Raw genomic sequence first — 20,459 nt, forward strand, 5'->3', positions numbered from 1 at the left:
ACACCGAGGTGTAGTGCGCAAGCAGGACGAGGCTGCGGCCCAGCTGCCTCCAGTAGTTGATGATAAGGTTAACCCTCGACTCGTGCCCGCCCATTCTTCCTCTTCGCCCTGTAGGATTTGACGGCAGACTAAAAAGCTGTGTAGTGCACTGCTGCCACACACTGGCCTGGAGTCACGCAGACGCTGAACCCGGGGTCAGACTCACACCCTGGTACATAAACCTCTGGCCTTAAGGAAGCTTAAAACCAGGGAGAATTCACTACACTTATTCTCGTGTGATCCCAGAAGTATCCAGAGAGCGTAGGAGGAAACCCCTATACCCGCCAGATTGCAAGAAAAATCTTTCCTCTCACTAGCGTAGCCCACACACTTTAAAAGTACATGTGCTACCGTTTATGGTCCCCCACACTTGTCACAGAGACCTTCTGGATGTTTTCCCATAACCTGGAGCCTTGTCCTCAAACCACTATGCACCAGCATCAACCTGGTCCTGTCCCCCCATTGTGGACATCACTGCAAGAAAGGCAAATTTACACAATGCCGTCAATATATTATCGCTAACAGTCTGCGTAAACTTTACATTTTCCAAGCGCGCATTGCTTTCTGACAGTCCCTAGAATACGTCATTTTCTGACGACAAAGTGAATGAATTTTGCGACGCCCCCTTGCAGTTGCGCAGATCGTGTGAGTCCAATCGGTACTGAGCAATTTCGTTTCCGGGATATTTGGTGATGTGGCCACGTTCAGAAATCAGGTCGAAGATTAATAACAAATAAAAAGCAGAACCACGAATCAGCGGAGAACGCAGAAAGGTTAGTCTCTGGCACTTTCAACGTAACGCACACAAAAGCAAATCGCATTTAAGAAAAGCTGTCATTCGCAGAAAATACAGCACGTCATTGTTTTTTAGTTTGGCTCGCTAGCCAGCTGGCTAGTTAAAAAGCCAAGATTAGATGATTGCTAGCTACGCGACCAGCTTAGTGCTTCCCGGGATGAGATTGCAAGCGAGCTAACTTGGTACAAACCAGACTCCCACCCAGAAAACCATCTCGAGAAACCGTCGTCGATGCATTCATGAGGATGTTAAATATATAATCTGTTTCACTTTTGTCGGTGGAGAAATGTATCCAGCCGTTCGATGTTGTCTGTTCTGTGGGCAATCCGAAGTGACGCAGCCGCAGTCCTTGTGTTAGTCGTGTTCGGTAAAGTTCGGTTCTGACCGGGAGCGCACGAAACGCGGGGGGGCATCACCCGTTAGCAGATGTTGACAGACCAAAACTGCTGCAAAGCAAAGCCGAATTAGTAAGCATGTTTCGTAACGCTCAAGTATAGTTTGTGCGTGAGGCAACCCTTCATATTTGTGTCAGTACTAATTCTACAAGAATGGATGCAGGCTAAATAGCCCAGTGATTTTTGGATGTAAGAGTGTTTGTCAGTTACTGTACCCTCCTGCAGCACCGTTGTACATACTGATTGTGTTGCCTAAAGAAAGTTGATTTGGTAGATTGAAGGTAAAGGCTATACAACAGTCCCTCATGATCCCACAGCTCTGGCTCAAGAGCAAATGTCGATAGCCTTCAGGACAGTCACTGCTAAAGGTTGCTAGCAGTGTCTTCCAGAATGACTGATGGCTGAAGACCACCAGCGTCATTACTGGGGCTGTCGAGTGCTGTAGTGGCTAAGAACCGAAGTATAAACACTTGTTGCAGGAAATTTGCAGGTCTAAATTCAAGGTGAAGCAATTCTGATGCACCCTCTAGGAAGTTAATTTACCAGTATTACTTGGAAGTGTCTAGTTATTTCTCGACAAATATGCACGTGCTGAATTGGATAGCATGTAAATTAAAGCATAATGAATATTGAATAATAATAATTATTATCACCATACTCTGCGTTTCCCGTGCTTAACCTGAAATGACTTCCTTCTGCTCCACCTTCACTGCACAGCCCCGCCCCCTTCCTGTAGGATTCAGTGCTGCATTATCCTGTTACACTCTGTAAACACAAACTGTAAGCATAAAATCTCACCCTTTAACTTTAACCCTTCCTTTTAATGTCACTCCTTCCCTCTCGTGGGCTCTGACACTTTCACTCTTTTCTGTTCTGAAATATGGCCTGCCTTCTCCTGTCCCGTTCATTTCCGTTTGTCATTGTTCCAGAGCATTCATGGAGGTCTCGTCTTAAAGCACCACGACACGAAAACTTTCTAGTGGATGCTTTTTTTCTATAAAGGGACTTTCCCCCTTCTTGTTTCCTTTGGCATAAACAGTTCGAAAGTGGTGCTGAGACAACATGTTCTAGGGCTTGATGTTTTCAGAAGCCAGTGGCAGTTTTGAAATGCTACTTAAGTGAACAACAGAAGTGTCAGTCTTTAGTTGAGCTGCACCAATGTAATGCTCGTATGCGTTTGCTCCAGCAGGGCGGCGATGTTCAGTCGACTAGCCCAGGGGGTGAACTCCGTGCTTCAGGAGCTGTCTGGAGAGGAGCACCCTGAGGGGATATCCCAGGTAGGGCACGCAGGTCATACTGCCTCAGTGCGCAGCTACACCAGATCACATCATAGACAGACCCCCTAATGCCAACCATACAGTATCTCCATAGTTCTGCAGCAGTGTATGAAAGCATTGTGTTCAAGTGAATTAATAGTAATAAACGTTTTTTTTTTCTCAAATTCTCATGTTTCTTTTATGTTTAAATGTCTTGCTGATTTAGGGCTTGGAACCTAAGCTTTAAAGCCAAAAAATTAATTTTATGAGGGATTGTTTTTTTTTTTTTTTTTAGTTGGGTTGCTATTTTTCAAGGGTATTAAGAGTGAGCGAGCGAGTGTTTTTTCTGTAAAATAATCTGTGTGGTAGGAGGGGTGTTTGCTGGTATAGCTCTTTATCTGTTTGGCTCTTTTAATTTCGTGTCCCCCCCCCACCCCGGGCAGGATGGCGTCGTCCCCGAGACCCCCGCTGAAGCCTCCGTGGGAGAGGAGGACACCCTGGAGAGGCTGGCTGAGACGGAGCAGCTTGTGGTTCAGCTGAAGGAGATGATCAGAGAGAAGGACAGCCAGCTGGCCAGGGCTGAGAAGCAGCTAAAGGTGAGTGAGGGAGGAGAGGAGCGCTGGATGGCCAGCAGCCACGCCACCCTGTAGCCTCCTCACGCTGATCAGCTGTCGCTAAGTGGTGGAGAGCTCCTGGGAAATCCAGGGTTTCTGGAAGTGGTGCTAGCAAGCCGGGAGAGGATTAATATTTAATGATGTAATTTTACAGTGGTGCTATTTAATGGCAGGGGAGATGAATCAAGGAAGTGGCGGAAGGGCTCAGTGTTAACATTTGTTTAATGGTGTGATGTGTAATCTTGATAATGATGTCAACAGGTGGCAGATTCTGTCTTGGTCAGCTGTTACTGGCATCTATGAGTGCAGTTAAGGCTAGTCCCTCACAGGGTTAGACCATAGCATGAAGCCATTTTGGAAAAAAAAATCATATTGGGTGCATTGTTATGTTGAAAATGGCATCATCACAGAAAGGTTCTTTGTCAAAATACTTAGAGACAGTTGATGAAAACTAAAGTAAAGTATGTGGTTGGTTACTTGATTTTTTTCAGTTGTGACGTAATCAATAATAATAAAAAAAAAATGTTATGCAGTTTCACAATTCTAGAGCTACAGTGAACTACAGTGCAATAGTCTGTGCTAATGTTTGTTTGTGTGTATGTGTGTGTGTGTGTGTGTGTGTTCTCTGTAGGAAGAGAAAGAGGCAAGCGAGGTGCGTTTCACCAAGCTCAAACTGCAGGCCAAGGCTCGCATGGCTACACTGACCAAACAGATCGCTGAGCTCAAGGGACAGGAGGCATCCAGCAGCACCCAGGTGAGGGGCAAGAGGAATACCAGGGGCTTCAGTAACGAACTCTTAATTATATGTTTTTAACATCAGACTAATTCATTATTTAGTTATTATTAACACATTTAAAGCTCTTTTCCATATAGGTTTGTGTACATTTGCCTCTTAAAGAGTTTGAACAAAGAATATGTGAATGAGAACAGTTACAGGAAAAAAAAAGTTTAGACAGCAGTGGATCAATGGTGTGTATATTTATGATGTATTTGGATTCAGTGAGCTTTTGATTAGCCAGTGGAAGAAGACATTAGCTGTGTTGGCTGTTTAATGTTGTATTGTTCTCTGGTCAAACAGAGGCCTCATTGACCTGCGGTGTGGTCTGCCTTTGGTGATGTCACTTCTTATGCCTTTAGTCACTGGGGTTACTGTATAGAGATGTGACTCAGGAGTCAGACAGATAGAGCTATAGTTTACAGTGTCTAACAGGGTCACATTGAGAGATATCAGAGAATCATGTGCTTGTGTGGTCTGTTCCAATGCTCATATTGGTGGTTCTCACGCATGGCTGCGGGGATTTGATTTGCTCGCGATGTACAGCCTGCTTTCTTTCTCAACACATTCTGTGTGTTTGTGGTTTTCCATCATTTTTCCCTGTGCGCTCCAAAGACACCCGATAACTCTCTCACCCTGGCACCTGGCCTGGAGGAGGAGCTTCAGCATCTTAAGCTCCGCCTCCAGGAGGAGGAGACTGTGTCAAGGACCTTGCGAGAGCAGCTGGAGGTGTCTGAGCGGTGCCTGAAGGAAAAAGAGGAGAGCCATGCAGAACAGGTTCGTAAGCCTCACCATCCGAGTCCTCATAAATATTCCTGAGTTACGGCAAAGTCACAGGATTGGAGTGCTGGAGTGCGTGAGTGTGAGCGGATTGTCAGTGGTGCTGAAGCTTTGTTGGGCTGTGTGTTATGTTTCTCAGCTGCGGGTCCTACAGGCGGTGGTGTGTGAGAAGGATGTGCGCTTTCAGGAGCAGATTCAGAGACACGAGGAGGAGCTTCTTAAGGCCACAACTCAGGCACAGAGCGATGCCGAGCTGCTTCAGGTACACACACACACACACACACACACACACACATATGCCAAAAGCACACTCAGATACACACACACATACTCAAATGCACACATGCAGACACACACACACACAAGCATGCATGCACATACTTAAACGCACACACACTCACATACACCAAAAGCACAGTCATGCGCATGTACACAAACGCCCAATTGCAGACACATGCACAAACATGCATACACACACGCTCACGTGCACGCACACACAAGCGTGCACAGATACGCACATGAACACATATGTCGACTCACAAACACACACGCTGAAGGACGTGGTGTCGTGGTAGCTAGTGAAAGCCTGGCTCTGTGGCTCCTGCATCCCTCACAGGCCCTCAGCGCAGCACAGAGACGCAGTGAGGAGCTGGAGGAGACGGTTTGCTCACGCTCTCAGGTCCTGGAGATGCTGCAGCAGGAGCTGAACAGCGCAGACCAGCAGAAGCAGGTAGAGACGCCCTGCCCAGTCTGCGCACTCACGCTGACTCTGGCTCATACACAGGGAGGGAGGCACTGACACACTGATTCTGAGTCTGAGGGTCAAACACAGGGACAGAGGCACTGACACACTGACTGAGTCTGAGGGTCATACACAGGGAGGGAGGCACTGACACACTGACTGAGTCTGAGGGTCATACACAGGGAGGGAGGCACTGACACACTGACTGAGTCTGAGGGTCATACACAGGGAGGGAGGCACTGACACACTGACTGAGTCTGAGGGTCATACACAGGGCGGGAGGCACTGACACACTGACTGAGTCTGAGGGTCATACACAGGGAGGGAGGCACTGACACACTGACTGAGTCTGAGGGTCATACACAGGGAGGGAGGCACTGACACACTGACTGAGTCTGAGGGTCATACACAGGGAGGGAGGCACTGACACACTGACCGACTGTGTAATTTAAAAGGCGAAGTAAAAGATGGACTCTCCAATCAAATAAGCCAGACAAAAAAAAAGACAGGAGCACACAGGCAGAAGAACAGGGTGATCTGTTTCCTCTCCTCCTTTCTCCCCCTTCCTCTCTCTCTCTCTCTCTCTCTCTCTCTCTTTCTCTCTCTCTCTCTCTCTCTCTCTCTCTCTCTCTCTCTCTCTCTCTCTCTCTTCTCCCTCTTCCTTTCTGTGCAGATCCTCACAGCGCAGTTCCGGCAGATGGAGCAGGAGCTGGCGGAGGCAGTGAGGCAGAGGGAGGAAGAGAGGCAGCAGTGGACCCAGGAGGCAGGCAGAGCTGAGGCAGAGCTGGCTGCCCTGAGAGAGAGGCTGGAGGCAGCCGACAGGGAGAAGGAGGGAGTGGTAGGGAGAGAGAGAGAAGCTGAGGCTGCTATGCAGAACGAGCTGACTCTCCTGAGAGAGAGGCTAGAGGCAGCGGAGAGAGAGAAGGAAGAAGTGATGGGGAGAGAGAAAGAGGCTGACGTTGCACTGGAGAAGGAGCTGACTAGCCTGAGAGAGAGGCTAGAGGCAGCCGAGAGAGAAAAGGACGATGTGGTAAAGAGGCTGGAGGCTGAAAAGAGGGATGAGCTGAGAGAGAAGCTGGAGGCAGCGGAGAGGGAGAAGGAAGAATTGGTAGGGAGAGAGAGAGAAGCTGAGGCCGCTCTGGAGAAGGAGCTGGCTGCCCTGAGAGAAAGTCTGGAGGCAGCGGAGAGAGAGAAAGAGGAAGCTGTGAAGAGGCTTGAGGCAGAGGCTGGAGAGAGGGATGAACTGAGAGAGAGGCTGGAGGCGGCAGAGGCAGAGAAGGAGGAAGCGATGCAGAGGCTGGAGACTGAGGCTGTAGAGAGGGATGAACTGAGAGAGAGGCTGGAGGCGGCGGAGAGAGAGCGAGAGGAAGGGGCTGAGAGAGAGGCAGAGGTTGTGGCGCGGATGGAGGTGGAGCTAGCTGCTCTGAGAGGGAGGCTGGAGGCGGGGTCAGAGGGGAGGAGCACGGCGGGCGTGATGGTGGAGCTGTGGAAGGGCTTACTCGCCCTGGCCAGAGAGGACGAGGAGGCAGGGGCCTGTCTGGAGGAGCCGCCCGTCCCCAGCGACCCCGCCCTGTGCATGGAGCCGCTGAGAGCCCTCCAGGCCCGGCTGGAGACGCTGAGGGCGGAGCGACGGGAGGGCGAGGAACGCTGTTCCCAGATCAGCCTCACCATGGAGGGACTGCAGGGTGAGGGGCAGAGCGCTCTGCTGGAGGCTGCTTTTAAAGTCACCAAATTTTCAACAGTTTAGGCAACAAGCACAATACAGAAAGAAAAACTTGCAAAAATGAGTAAGTTCTGCAGGATGTGAGCTTAAAATGTTTTAAATAGTTAGAAAACTGGTCAATTTGAGCTCTCTCTTAGAGACAGCTCTGTTTTGGGAAATCCCAGCATCCGTTACTTCTGTGACATCACCCAAAAGATGTGTCCAAGAATTGACTTATATTATGCTGTGGGCTAACTCCTACTGCGTGAGCAAAGCTTTCATATTCAAGAAGTAGTGTAATTATATTTTGTTAAGGATATTTTTATGAAAATGAATCGACAAGGTATGAAATTGAACAAAAGCTGCCCCTAGCACCATGGGTCCATTGTGTCCCACAGAAAAAGTATTACTCTTATCTCTTCCATCTGCTGTTGGTTAAGATCGCCTTGAAAATTTCAGGAGCAAATGCTGAATTCTATCTATCATCGTCTAGGCTGTATTCAGAATTAAATGAGTGCCAAATTACGCCTTCCAAAATGTTCATGCCAAAACTGCATCATGTTTGTTGATTTTGGTGAGATGTGAATTTGAAGTGAACACATCTGCATTTGATGCTGTGTAGCTGTTAGATACACTCTTCTATTTTACTGTAAAATGAAGAGAATTCATCCTTTAAGACGTAATACTTGCATATCTAAATCGTACATTCTGTATCTCAGTGCAGTGACTGTTGTTTAGAAAGAGTGTTGGACTCCTCTTTCAGGAGAGCTGGATAAGCGTGCCGCCGAGGGGGAGGAATCAGCAGCCAGAATACGACAGCTGGAGCAGCAAATCAGTGTGTTGCAGGTGAGTTACGGGGGCGGGCTCTACACAAGGGGAAATGCATAGTTTAGTGTGCTGTAATATGTCTCCCAAGTCAGTTCACCTGAGTCACGGATTTAAGGTAGCCATGATTGTTGTATTGTGTGTTCTCACCAGAATGGCTCAAGGGATTTAAGGGTGACTCCCTGGCTTCTGTAGGGTAACTGTATGGACTTCTGCCCTGAGAGTGTAGAAATCCTCAAATGACCTGTCAGACCAAGCCTTGGAGATGGTGCAGAACGGAGAAAGTTGTGGCTCAGCAGTTAAGGTGTTTGATTGAAAAGCTGAGTTCTACGGGCCAGGTTCGATCCCAGCCATGTCATTTGCTGACAGTGATCAGGAGCCCACAGTGGTGAAACAGACAGAGTTTGTGCCGCTGGGGATAGGAGTGGGTAGGTCGGCCAGGATTTCCGTGTCTCGCCACTCAGGCACCCTGCGGTTTGTCTGGTGCCTGCATGTTGCACAGATGATGTGAGTGATATAGCGCCTGTCCTCCAATGAGCAGCCAGTCTGTAGTGTGACGAACAGCCATTGGCTGCGCGAGAGTGTATTGGACTGCATTCATCCCGCCTCCGTCCTCCTGAACTAATACAGTGGTTGCAGCTGTGAGACGAACCTATTGTACAAATGGCAAATCCAAAATATACGGGTTGCATAAAGAGGGGAGGAAAGCCAAAAAGGAGAAAGTAACCTGGAGTGTAAGACATTGCTCGCTATAATGAAATGCGACTTATGCAGCTTCAGGATGTGTCTGTCGTGTGTTTCCGGAGGACAGAATCGATGCCGTCCGAGTGATCCAAGGGATCTCTCTTTTCCAGGTTGCTGGCACTCCACCGGACGCGCCCGTGGCTGACCCGCCCCCGGGAGATCCCCTGGCTGCAGAGAGAGGTGAGGCGGCCCTCTGATCCAATAGTGTGTTTAAGCGCACCCTAATTCAGCCGTGCTTCAGGTACTGTTGCATTTAAATGATCTCCGGTTACACCTCTGCCAGGGCTGAAAGAGCTCTCTCCCCGCCTCATTTTGATATTATTTTTATGGTCACATAATGCAGAGTAGCGTGTTTTTGGTAACGTTCTCCGTGGAGGGAGGAATGTCGACGTAGTCATTTGCACACCGTAGCACATGCCTCCCACAAGTAAACGGTGCATCAAAGAGAGGTCTTTTCATTTTTGGTTTATTGCATAACAACAACAACAACAACAACAACAAAAAACAAAATGGCCAGGGGGCTTTAGACTTTTCATGCGGTTGCTCCAGTTCATTGTATATTGTGTACTTTGCTTTCGCCTCTGTGCATTTTTTGGTAGTGAACCCTGAAAGTGCTGCCTCCGCTGCGGCGTTTACTTAGTGTGAAAGTGCAAATTGGCCACTAACACCCTCTTCCTCTCTGATTGGCTCAGCTATTAAAGGCTGTTTGCTGACTGCTCGCCAACATTCTGCATGTGGGATCGGAGCAGGTGACTGGGGGCTACCTCTGTTCACACTCAGCTCGCTTGGGCAGCTAGTCTTGTCGCCCTAGTCAGTCCAGTCTATGCTCGCCTTACAGGTCGAGACCATGATGCAGAGGGTGTGTGTGTGTCTCCTCACGGCTGTTCATTGTAATGTATGGTACGCTGTATTGCTGTACCTTTGAATTTATGAACTTACAAATTTATTGCACTGTGTCTGTAATTGTGGTAGCTGTAGTTATCACGTTACTGCGTTAAGGACTGACACATGCACTTTGTACTCCTAATTTAAATGAGTCCGCGTGTTTGTATATTTGTATATTTACAACACAGTAAACAGACCAAAGGGACTTTGACCCGTTTTGTCCCCTCCCAGGATGTACCTCCTGTAAAAGTGTTTACTTTGGCCGGGCTCTGAGAGCTTTTTAAAGGCCCAGATCATTTCAGTGAGAGATGAGTGAATAAAGGGAGTAATTACGCACAGAGTAACTCAGGACTGGTTCCGGGAGGCCACAGTGTCTGTAGAAAACCTGCGCTGGACTCTAGCTCACATGGGACAGAGTTAGCTGAGATAGCCCTGCTGTAAGGAGATGCATAATGGCACTTCACTGTCACTGTGGGCTGACCTTACAGTTCTCCTAACATGTGGGCATTGTCACTGTTCAACAGAGCATGTTGAACAGGTTTTTCAGGAAGTCATCTCAGGAATGCTTTCAGAAGTTGGCAGGCCCAAGCCTCTCTCTTACCAGGCTTAGAGTCATACACCTGTATGACCTGAGATCGGCTTTGTCATTCTGTACCATTTGATTGAAAAAAGCATCATCTGGAAGAGAACAGTAAGGCAGTCACTAAAGCAGATAACATATATATTATACACAAATAAAAAATGCATATCAGATATATTTATGGGCATGGTTTTGTCTAGTTGAATTGATGTTAACTGTTGAAAATATGTTTCCTTAAATACATGTGATCTTATGTTAATCATTGCAGCTCTTTATGACTATTATATTGCAATCACATTGTGACACTACGCCTGTTGTGTAGACTTGCAACATGATGTGAATTGTGAAGTGTCCATTTCTCTCCTCAGAAACAAGGGCAGATGATACAAGCGACCATGCTCAGGCAGAGAAGGTATGCACAATTTATGTCCAAACATAACCTCTAATCAAGAGTAAGGCCCAGAAAATAACCTTTCACTTTTTCTAACTTTACCGTATTTGTTTTTGTCTCTATGTTTTAGAACCTGCGAGAGTGTGATATGGACAGTATGCATCTGTCAGACCAGGCGAAGATGCTGTCTCTGGAGCAGCAGCTGGTTGAGAAGGAGGAGGAGCTGGCTGCCCTGCGTACTCGTCTTGCATTGGCCGAAGAGCGCAGCTACGAGAATGATCCACCAGAGGGCAGTCCTGAGCTGAGCCAAGAAGCCCCTGCAGCCACGCAAGACAGTGTGTCTGTGTTAATGGATCCCCCCGAGGAGACAGCAGAAGAGGATGTGACTCTGGTGGCTGGGGACAGTTCGGTTCTCTCAGTTGGTGCTGATCAGGAGAGCAGCCCACTGCAGCCAGCGTCTCCAGAGGAAAGGGAAGCCAAGGGACCTTCCTCTGACGAAATGGTTACCAGCAGCGACTCTGAGGTCGCCCAGAACAGCTGGACGCTCCTGGATGCCGTGAATCAAGACAGCAGTCAGGAGTGGCCCCCCTTGCTGCAGGATTTCGGCCAGCTGCACCTTCAGGCCTGGGAGGAGGCCGGCGCGGGCACCATATCCTCAGTACAGGCGGAGTCGTCCTCGGTCGTCATCCGCGAGAGCGTCGAGGTGCACATCACCCAGGAGGGGGCGTCTTTACATGGCGGCGACTCCACCTCCGGCCAGGCCTTCGCCCAGATCCTGGCGGAGGAGCTGCAGAGGAGGTACAGCGAGCTGCTGGCTGAGCTGCAGAGCCTGAAGGAAGCGGCTGCCAGCTCTCAGCTGAGGACTGAGAGCCTGGAAGAGGAGGTGCGTGTCCTCACGGTGGCTAAGGAGGAGGCGGACGCTCGGGCGCAGGAGACAGAGGAGGTGCTGAAGGCAGTCAGGTCAGAGCTCAATGAGGAAGCCCAGCAGAGGAGTTCGGAGATGGAGAGCCAGAGTATGATGGAGAGCAGGGTCTTCGAGGAGCAGCTGGCCAGCCTGAGGACGGAGGCACGAACCAAAGACCAGAAGATACAAGCCCTGCAGGTGGATCTGGACAAGGCCCAGTGCTGCCTCTCTGAGCAAGAGGGCCAGGCAAGGATGCTGAGCGCCAAGCTGGAGGAGAAGGAGCTGGCCTCCAGTGAGCTGGAGCAGAGGCTGAGGGACACTGAGGCTGAACTGCAGGAAATCTCCCAGGCCGTGGGCACAGCACAGGCGGCCCTGAGCGAGAGGACCACTGAGGTGAAGGAGCTGCAGCTGCGGCTCTCGCAGAAGGAGCAGGAGATGATGGAGCTCAGTGAGAGCATGACTGCTAAGCTGCTTCAGGCTGGAGAGGAGAAGTTCCTGATCAGCAGCGAGGTCAAGAAACTAAAAGAGCAAATGGCAGAGCTGGAGGAGGCGTGGAAAGAGGAGCAGAAGGTGAAAAAAGAGAGCCCCACAGAGGACAGTGAGGAGCTTGTGAGCCTGAGGAAGGATAAAGAGGAGCTGAGCAACCAGGTGGCCACCATGAAGAAGGAGGGAGAGCAGGTGAAGAGGAAGCTGCAGGCGGCCCTGGTGCAGCGTAAGGAGCTGCTGAGGAAAGTTGGGGAGTTTGAGAAAGAAGCTGAGAGAAGGAAAGAACAAGACAGGGAAACTGAAGAGAAAAGCAGTGTAGAGATGCCGAAGGAAGAGCGCGAAGGAGAGAAAGAGAGGATGCAGGAGGAGATGCTGAGGCTGGAGACTGCTCTGGAGGAAGCCAAGCAGACCTTGAAAGCGAAAGAGGATGCCCTGGAGGCGCTGGGACAGAAGGTCACTCAGCAGGATCAGGCTTTGGCTGAGGCACTTTCAGCAAACCGGCAGCTGAAGGAGGAGGCTGACAATGCCCCGTCTCTGCTCCCGAATGAGGAAGAGACAATGAGGCACGAGGAGGAGAAAGCAGGGCTGCTCTCCCAGCTGGCCTCTCTGGAAGCAGAGCGGGAAACCCTGCAGAAGAAACTTCAGGAAGCACTGGAGTCAAGGAGGGACATCATCCGCAAGGCCAAGGAGAAGGACCTTCACCTCCGCGAGCAGCTGAAGCAGCAGAAGGAGGAGTATAACGGCCTGCTGGGCCAAATTGAGGAGCAGGGCCGTGAGAGGGAGGGGCTACTGACTCGACTGAGAGAGCTGGAGGAACTACAGGCCCAGAAGGAAGAGGTGAGCGTTCAGAGGGAGGCGGCAACAGAGAAGGAAACTGCGTCCATGGCGGAGAAGCTGGAGGGGCCTGGAGGAGACTGGGGCCAAGAGGACTGGGTGGATTTCGCCGCCCCTGAGCCAGAGCCAGAGCCACAAGAGCAGGAGCAAGAGACAGCCGTCAGCACCGTGCCGCCCCCGCCTCAACAGTCAGCAGCCGCAACAGATGAGACCTTCCTTGAAGCCCTGCGACAAGAGGTGAAGGCCGAACAAGAGGCCCGACTGGAGCTTGAGGGAAGGCTGCAGGAGAGCCAGTCCTGTCTGTCACTGAAGGAGGCTGAGCTCCTGGAGCTGAGTAAGGAGCTGCAGGCCCTGAGGGAGAAGGAGAGGCAGATCGACACCCTCTCGGGGGAGATGGAGGATCTGCGGGAGAGGTGGCAGACTGCGGAGGCCCAAGCACAGGCTCTGCAGGCGGAGATCGAGGCACAGGGGAGCAGCACAGGGCCGGATTCCCCCATCGGTCTCCTGCAGGCGGAGGTGGACGAGTTCAAGCAGTTCCTGAACGACAAGAACAAGGAGATCACGGAGCTCAGCCAGCAGCTGGGCGAGCAGAACTCCCTCATCCAGGCGATGCAGGAGACCGTGTCGGAGAAGGACCAGCTGATCGCCTCCCTGCAGGAGGGCCTGAGGGTGGAGCGAGACAGGAGCCAGAAGCTGGAGGCTGAGATCCCGCTGCGGCAGGAAGAGGAGAGGGGCGGCGAAGCCAAGCTCCAGCAGCTGCAGCGGAAGCTGCAGGCCGCGCTCATCTCCCGCAAGGAGGCTCTGAAGGAGAGCAAGACGCTGAAGGAGGAGCTGGGCTCCGTGCAGAAGGTCCAGGCGGAGCTGCAGCAGAGGCTGGAAGCCGGGGAGGCGGAGCTCGAGAAACTGCGAGCGGAGAGGGAGAAGCTGATCAGCGAGGTGGACCGGGCCCTGCTGGAGAACCAGAGCCTGGGCGCGTCCTGCGAGAGCTTCAAGCTGGCGATGGAGGGCGTGCTGAAGGAGAAGGAGACGTGCGAGCGGGAGGCTTCGTACGCCAAGGAGCAGGCCGCCCAGGCGTCCCGCGAGTGGGAGGAGAAGGTGCAGGGCATGAAAGAGGAGTATGAGACCCTGCTGAGCTCTTACGAGAACGTGAGCGACGAGGCGGAGCGTGTGCGGCGGGTGCTGGAGGCTGCCCGGCAGGAGAGGCAGGAGCTGATGGCCAGGGCCAGGGCCCACGAGGCTGCCAGGCAGGAGGCGGAGAGGCAGGCCGAGGAGGCACAGAAGGAGGTGCACACCGTTAAGGACAAGATGCGGAAGTTCGCCAAGACCAAGCAGCAGAAGATCATGGAGCTGGAGGAGGAGAACGAGAGGCTGAGGGAGGCCGAGGAGAGGAAGGGAGAAGGATCCGGGAGGGAGAGCAAGAAGCAGAAAGAAGAGCTGGAAAGGGTGAAGGAGGAGCTTAGGATGCTGAAGGAAGATCTGGAAGCTGCAGCAGCTGAAAGGGACTCGCTTGAGCAGGAAGCTGCAGAGCTAAGGGAACAGCTTGCTCAGGAACTGGAGAGAGCAAAAACCCAGGCTGTGGACAGGAGCCCCAGCCCTGTTGCTCTGGTGGAGGAGACTATTGTTGCCCAGCAGACTAGTGCAGTCTTGGCTGAAACAGACCAGGAAGCAAATGAGAACAAACCACAGGACTCAGAGCAATCTGATCAGGTGCAAGCACTCGAGGAGGCCCCACCTGAACCAGAGGCAGACGCAGCTGAGGAGACACCAGAGGTGGAAACCTCTGAGCCCACGATGGACCAAACACACGATAAACTGAGGGAAGCTGAGGCTGCCCTCGAGGCGGAGAGGGAATCGAGGCGAGAGCGCGAGGCAGAGCTGGCCGCGGAGATCGCCGCTCTGGAACAGCAGCTGAAGGAGGGGCAGGAGAGGGAAGAAAGCCTGAGGGAGGAGGCGTCTCGCAGGGCGGCGCAGCTGGAGGCGGTGCAGGCCCGTCTGGAGGCAGAGAAGGACGACCTGGAGGAGCGTTTGATGAACCAGCTGGCCCAGCTCAATGGCAGCATCGCCGGCTACCAGCAGGAGGCGGCGGACAGCCGGGACCGCCTGGCGGAGCTGCAGAGGGAGGTGGAGAGCCTGGAGAGGGAGAGGGCCGAGTTTGAGGCTCTGGCCGAGAGCGAGAAGGAGCGGGCGGCCCGGCTAGAGGAGGACAAGCGGCAAGCCCAGAGGGAGAGGGCGGAGGCCGAGGCGGAGGTGGGCAAGCAGAGGGAGCTGGAGCAGAAGCTGAAGTCGGCGCAGAGGGGCAAGGAGGGCAGCCAGAGCCACGCCCGGCAGCTGCAGGAGCTGCTGCGGGAGAAGCAGCTGGAGGTGCGGCAGATGCAGAGGGACTGCATCCGCTACCAGGAGCGGATCAGTGAGCTGGAGAAGGAGGCGAAGGCCCTGCAGCTGGGCGGAGAGGAGGCGCGCTGCGCACTGGAGGCGGCCCGGCTGGAGACCGTGAAGGTTGTGGAGGAGGCGAAGAAGGTGGAGGCGGAGCTGTCTGTTTGTAAAGCGAGGCTGGAGGAAGCGCAGAGGGAGGTGGGGCAGGCGCGGGCGGAGCAGCAGGCCTCCGAGGAGAGGGCCCTGCGGCGGGAGGCGGAGAGCAAGGCGGAGGCTGAGCGGACGCTGGACGAGGTGAGGCTGCGGCTGGGGGCGGAGCTGAAGCAAGTGGAGCTGAGGCTGGAGGAGGCGCACAGGGAGATCGACCGCGAGGAGGCGCTGACGCGGGAGGCCCAGCAGCTGGCGGACGACAGGGAGAGGGAGGCCCACGAGATGCAGTGCCGGCTGGACGAGTCCCTGGCGCGGCTGGCCGCCTTCTCGCGCTCCATGTCCTCCCTGCAGGACGACAGGGACCGGGTGCTGGACGAGGCGCGGCAGTGGGAGAGCCGCTTCCACAGCGCCCTCCAGGGGAAGGAGGCGGACGTGCGGGAGGCTGAGACGCGGGCTCGCGACCTTGCGGAGCAGCTGCAGAAGGAGATGGCCCAGAAGGAGGAACTGCAGCTCACACTGGAGAGGTAAGCACTGATGTACATATATACGCCCATAAGGTGACTCTGCATTAATTTCAATACTTGACAATCCTGGAAAATATTTTCCTCCTGAAAAATCATCGAAAGTTTCCAATTGATTAAATTTAACAATTACTCTTAATATGTATTTAGCTATCTTTAAAAGAAAACACTGTCGCAATCGCATTTACTATCAAGTCTAGCAATGTCAGTTAGCTTAGATCACTTGCAAATTTGTTTCCATGTATAAAAAAATGTTCTGAAGTAATGCATCTTGACATCTTGGTGCACTCTTTTAATCACCTTTTTCACTATAAGAAGTCTTTTCTTCTTCTAATTTTCTGGATACTATAACTCCATTCTCTGTGTGCTTTGACCAGGCTGCAGAAAGCCGAGGAGGCGTGGAAGAGCAAGTGGGAAGAGGAGGAGAGGAGGCACACGGAGAGCCAGGCCGCTCTGGAGAAGGAGAGGGGCCAGCTGAAGGAGGCTCTCGCCCAGGCGGAGAGCTCCCTGGCCCAGGAGCGGTCTCAGCTGGCCTCCCTTGAGGCCGAGGCGGAGGGGCTCCGTCACAGAGCCCAGGCCCTGGAGGAGGCTGTGGGGGAGTTACAGCGCGAGGTGGAGGAGGCCAGGGCGGAGCTCCGGGACAGGGAGGCGGAGGAGAGGAGGCTGGGCCTGAGGCTGGAGCAGCTGGAGACCGACCTGCGCTCCTCCAAGACCCTGACGGAGACGCTGCAGGCGGAGCTCGGGGAGAAGGAGAGGAGAGAGGTGGAGCTGCTCGGGGAGAAGGAGCAGGCCGTGACACAGGTATCCCCTCACACTCACTCACTCGTTTTCCTTCTTGTCTGAATTTTTTAGATTCATTTTTCTTTATCTGGGTGAAAAAAAGAAGTACCAGGGATGGGAAATTCACAAATCATCTAATTACACCTATATACAAATGATGTGATGGCAGTCACAGGCCATGGTGGTTAGGAGCAGGGCTCATAATCGAAAGGTTGCTGGTTCGATTCCCTACTGGGGCACTGCTGGTGTACGCTCAGGCAAGGTACTTAACCCAGAATTGCATCTGTAAATATCCAGCTGGTGAAATGGGTAGCATGTAAAAATCATATCTTTTGTAAGTTTGCTAAACGACAATAATGTAATGTAATGATGTATGATGTTTGCTAGTGCTTCCTTCAAGCAACATGGAACCACCATTTAAGTAAGGGCTTTGATGGTTATTCTGTAGTCTTTTGCCATCTAGTGGTAACAGGAGATACTGTCATTCTTGTCAGTGAGTCACTTTCTCCTGAAGGGTGGTAAGTGGTTTAAGCGCTGACTGTGATTGGTCTGAAAGGGGTGTTTTGTTGGCCCCCAGGCTGCGGAGGAGGCCAGGCGGGAGGCGGACGGGCGGGCGCGGGAGGCGGAGAAAGAGGCGGAGGCGAAGAGGGAGCAGGTGCGGGCCCTGGAGGAGAGGGTGCGCAAGGCGGAGGAGGAGAGCGGTCACAGCAAAGCACGGCTGGAGGCCTTCACCAAGGCCATGGGCTCCCTGCAGGACGACCGCGACCGCGTGCTCAGCCAGTACAAACAGCTGGAGGAGCGCCACCTGCAGGTGAGATGGGCTGCGGTGTGAGGTGGCGGTAAAGGAATGGGAGGGGGGGTTTGTAACTCTGAGGTTGCGGGTTCAGATCCAGTTGGAGCACCATCGCTGGAGCTTTCAGCACAGCTCTTAACAAGAATCCCTTCAGCAAATATTTGTCTGTTTAAACACAATATATGTGAAAATTCAAGCTGTGTTAGACACCCTGGATGCTGCCTGCAATGAGTCAGTAATTGAGAAAAAGTTATCTCACTCCGCAGTGAAATGACCATAACTCTAGTCAGCCTAATGTAAATCAAATGATAGATCTCATGTGAGCAATTTGAGTTGAAAAAGTCCAGCATTTTTCCTAAGCACACAATCAGTCCTCTGCACCCTATCTGAGCTTTTAGCCTGTTCACATTTGTTATGTGTTTCAGTTATTATCCATTTTATTATATTATGTATCATTAGAAGTTCAATCAAAATACCTTACAATACAATGCAGTGTCCAACCCCGTACATTACTACTGCTGTGCTTTATTTTGTTGTTATATTTAGTGCAGTATAGTGCAGTCCAGAGCAGTTCACTTGTTTTAGCCAAGCACTCCCCGGTTCAGGAGGATAGATTCCTCAATGGTGTCATGTGAATGGATATGGTGTTTGGCAGATTAGCAGCCCTGCCCAGTGTAACCCCGCTGCCCCCCTCAGGTGATGATGGAGAAGGACGCCCTGATCCAGGAGGCGGCGGGGGAGAACAACAGCCTGAAGGAGGAGCTGCGGGGCCTGCTGGTGCAGCGGGACGACCTGAACGCCGAGAAGGCCAAGCTGGCGGCCCAGCTGCACGGCTACCGGGACGACCTGACCCAGGTGCTGAGCATGAAGGACTCCCAGCACAAGCAGCTGCTGGCGGCCCAGCTGCAGCGCATCTCCGCCCTGGAGAGGGAGAAGGAGCAGATGGAGGGCGTGATCCGGGCCCTGGGGGCGGGCGGCCGGGCGGAGGAGGTGGAGAGGGAGGCGCTGAGTCGGGCGGAGGCGGGCGGGGCCGGGGACGGGGGCACCGAGCCGGCCGCGGGGGCGGAGGCGGAGGAGCTGAGGGCGCAGCTGCAGGCAGAGCGGGACCGGGCGGCCTCGCTGGAGGACGCCCTGCGTCTGGAGCGGGAGGGGGAGCAGGCCCGCGTGAAGGAGCTGAAGGAGCTGCGCTGGGAGGGGGGGGTGCTGCGCACCGAGGCGGAGACGGCGGAGGAGAGGGTGGCGGAGCTGGCGCGGGACCTGGTGGAGCTGGAGCAGAAGCTGGTGGCGGAGAGGGAGGAGGCCGCCCAGATCCACGCCCAGAACAAGTCCTTCGGCCAGGCCATGGCCTCCCTGCAGGACTCCCGAGACCAGGCCCTCAGCGAGGCCGAGGAGCTGCGCCTCCGGCTCGAGGGGATGAGCAAGGCTGGCGCGCAGGCCCAGGCGCCCGCGGCGCCCCCTGCTGGCCCCTCCAGTGAAGTGTGGGGACTGAAGAACGCCCTGTCAGCCCTGCAGAACGACAGGGAGAGGCTGGTATGGATCATGGTTTCATGCTCTCGTATCATGGTTTCATGCGCTCGTGTCTTGACCAGCTAGCTTGTGCTTTGTCTGGCCAACCATCGAAACTTGGTCATGCTTTACTTCCAATATTGTTGGCTCCTTATATGGCTTTTTGCTTGAGTCGCTTTGGATAAAAGCATCTGCCAAATGAATAAATGTAAATGAATTTTTGAGTGACATTTATTAGAGTTTCTCAGGAAAGTGAGTAGCAGCTCAAATGATCTCAAACACAGCAGGCTAGTTTTAGTTGCAGGTAGGCAGTGCACCGAAACGGGAATTTCTTTTGAAGTCTGTATTGACATGCTGACTGTGTGCAGGGAAGATAAAACACTGATCATCATGGAGCATTAGCATTCGGGTGGCGTGCAGGCTGTTCTCACCGCCTTCCGAAGTTCTTTTCTGCCCTGCCATTAGGAATGAAGATGCGTAGCACCTTTTAACTAACACCATAGTCATCTATTTTGCTGTTTGTGAAAGAGCGAGCTTAGTCTTAAAGCGTACGATTTGTCTCATGCAAATCCGGCAAACGTCACGGTCTGATTCCACCTCCCCCCGGGCTTCCTCCAGCTGGAGCAGCTGCACATGCAGAGGTCAGAGCTCTCGCGGCTGGGCCAGGGAGGCCAGGAGCTGGCCAGGCTCATGGCAGAGCTGGAGGAGGAGAGGAGGAGGGGCCTGGAGAGGGAGGAGAGGGCGGAGGCAGAGAGACAGGAGCTGGAGATTCTCAGGTAAGGCACCGCACTGTGTGCGAGGGAGTGTTGTGACACATGGTGGTTTGCTTTTACAGATCTGTTTAAAGGGAGGCGGACTGATCTGGTTTTCACAAACTGAACCCCTGGCTTCATAAAATGCCTGCCAAGTTACAGGCATATAGTGTGTCTGTGTCTGTGGCTGTGGAAGCATCTGTTTTCGTCCTCACATCGTAAGTTCGTGTGTGTCCTAGCTATGTGCACTGTAGATTACATCACACTCCTGGTTTGGTGAGTAGATGGTTTTATGTAATTGCTGTATCTATATTCAGTTTACACTTGCATAGCTTAAAATTTGCACCAGTTTTTACAGCTGATTATGTGGGAAGAAGTTCAGCTCTGCAGCGCCCCAACCTTGAGAGCAAACCTTCAAACTATGGTTTGCAAATCCAGCTCTGTAACCTCTGTGCCCTGATCACCACCCTGCCTCATCCTGACCTCCCGCCAAGCCTCCTCACCCCACCCCACCCCACCCCACCCTCCGTCCCATGTGTAGCTGCGTGACACTAACATGTAGGACACTGTGTGGCCCTTGTCTCTCAGGCAGGAGAAGGCAGACTGGCAGGCCCAGGTGGACATCTTAAAGCAGCAGACCCTGGCCACCCTGTCGGACCGGGACCAGCAGCTCCGTCAGCTCAGCGCCATGCTGGAGGAGGCCCGGGCCCCCCAGCCCAAAGTTCTGGAGGAGCAGTACCAAAGAGAGGTGAGGAGGGGCACAAGCCAGCGAGTTCCCATGGCCCTGGGAGGTATTTTCACAGTAATGAGTCATGAGTCATGAAGTCATGAGGTAG

The 20,459-nt window shown here is 52.8% G+C and overlaps 1 protein-coding gene across 2 annotated transcripts in view; it reads left to right on the forward strand.

Annotated features, from left to right (window-relative positions):
- The first annotated feature begins 502 nt into the window (after positions 1–502).
- golgb1 (golgin B1) overlaps positions 503–20,459 on the forward strand; it is a 27,389-nt gene continuing 7,432 nt past the window's right edge. The window contains exons 1-17 of one of the 2 annotated variants that reach the window (XM_036517497.1): positions 503–812; positions 2,417–2,507; positions 2,930–3,082; positions 3,732–3,854; positions 4,491–4,652; positions 4,795–4,917; positions 5,272–5,385; positions 6,071–7,082; positions 7,863–7,945; positions 8,779–8,848; positions 10,502–10,545; positions 10,655–15,795; positions 16,170–16,593; positions 17,150–17,383; positions 18,062–18,895; positions 19,490–19,647; positions 20,212–20,371. In XM_036517497.1, coding sequence (XP_036373390.1) covers positions 2,427–2,507; positions 2,930–3,082; positions 3,732–3,854; positions 4,491–4,652; positions 4,795–4,917; positions 5,272–5,385; positions 6,071–7,082; positions 7,863–7,945; positions 8,779–8,848; positions 10,502–10,545; positions 10,655–15,795; positions 16,170–16,593; positions 17,150–17,383; positions 18,062–18,895; positions 19,490–19,647; positions 20,212–20,371 — 8,916 coding nt within the window. In that variant the 5' untranslated portion in view covers positions 503–812; positions 2,417–2,426. The remainder of the gene's footprint in view (positions 813–2,416; positions 2,508–2,929; positions 3,083–3,731; positions 3,855–4,490; positions 4,653–4,794; positions 4,918–5,271; positions 5,386–6,070; positions 7,083–7,862; positions 7,946–8,778; positions 8,849–10,501; positions 10,546–10,654; positions 15,796–16,169; positions 16,594–17,149; positions 17,384–18,061; positions 18,896–19,489; positions 19,648–20,211; positions 20,372–20,459) is intronic. The other variant, XM_036517499.1, reaches the window with a different exon arrangement.

This window comes from Megalops cyprinoides, chromosome 23 (genome assembly GCF_013368585.1).
Source record: "Megalops cyprinoides isolate fMegCyp1 chromosome 23, fMegCyp1.pri, whole genome shotgun sequence".
Classification (NCBI taxonomy): domain Eukaryota; kingdom Metazoa; phylum Chordata; class Actinopteri; order Elopiformes; family Megalopidae; genus Megalops; species Megalops cyprinoides.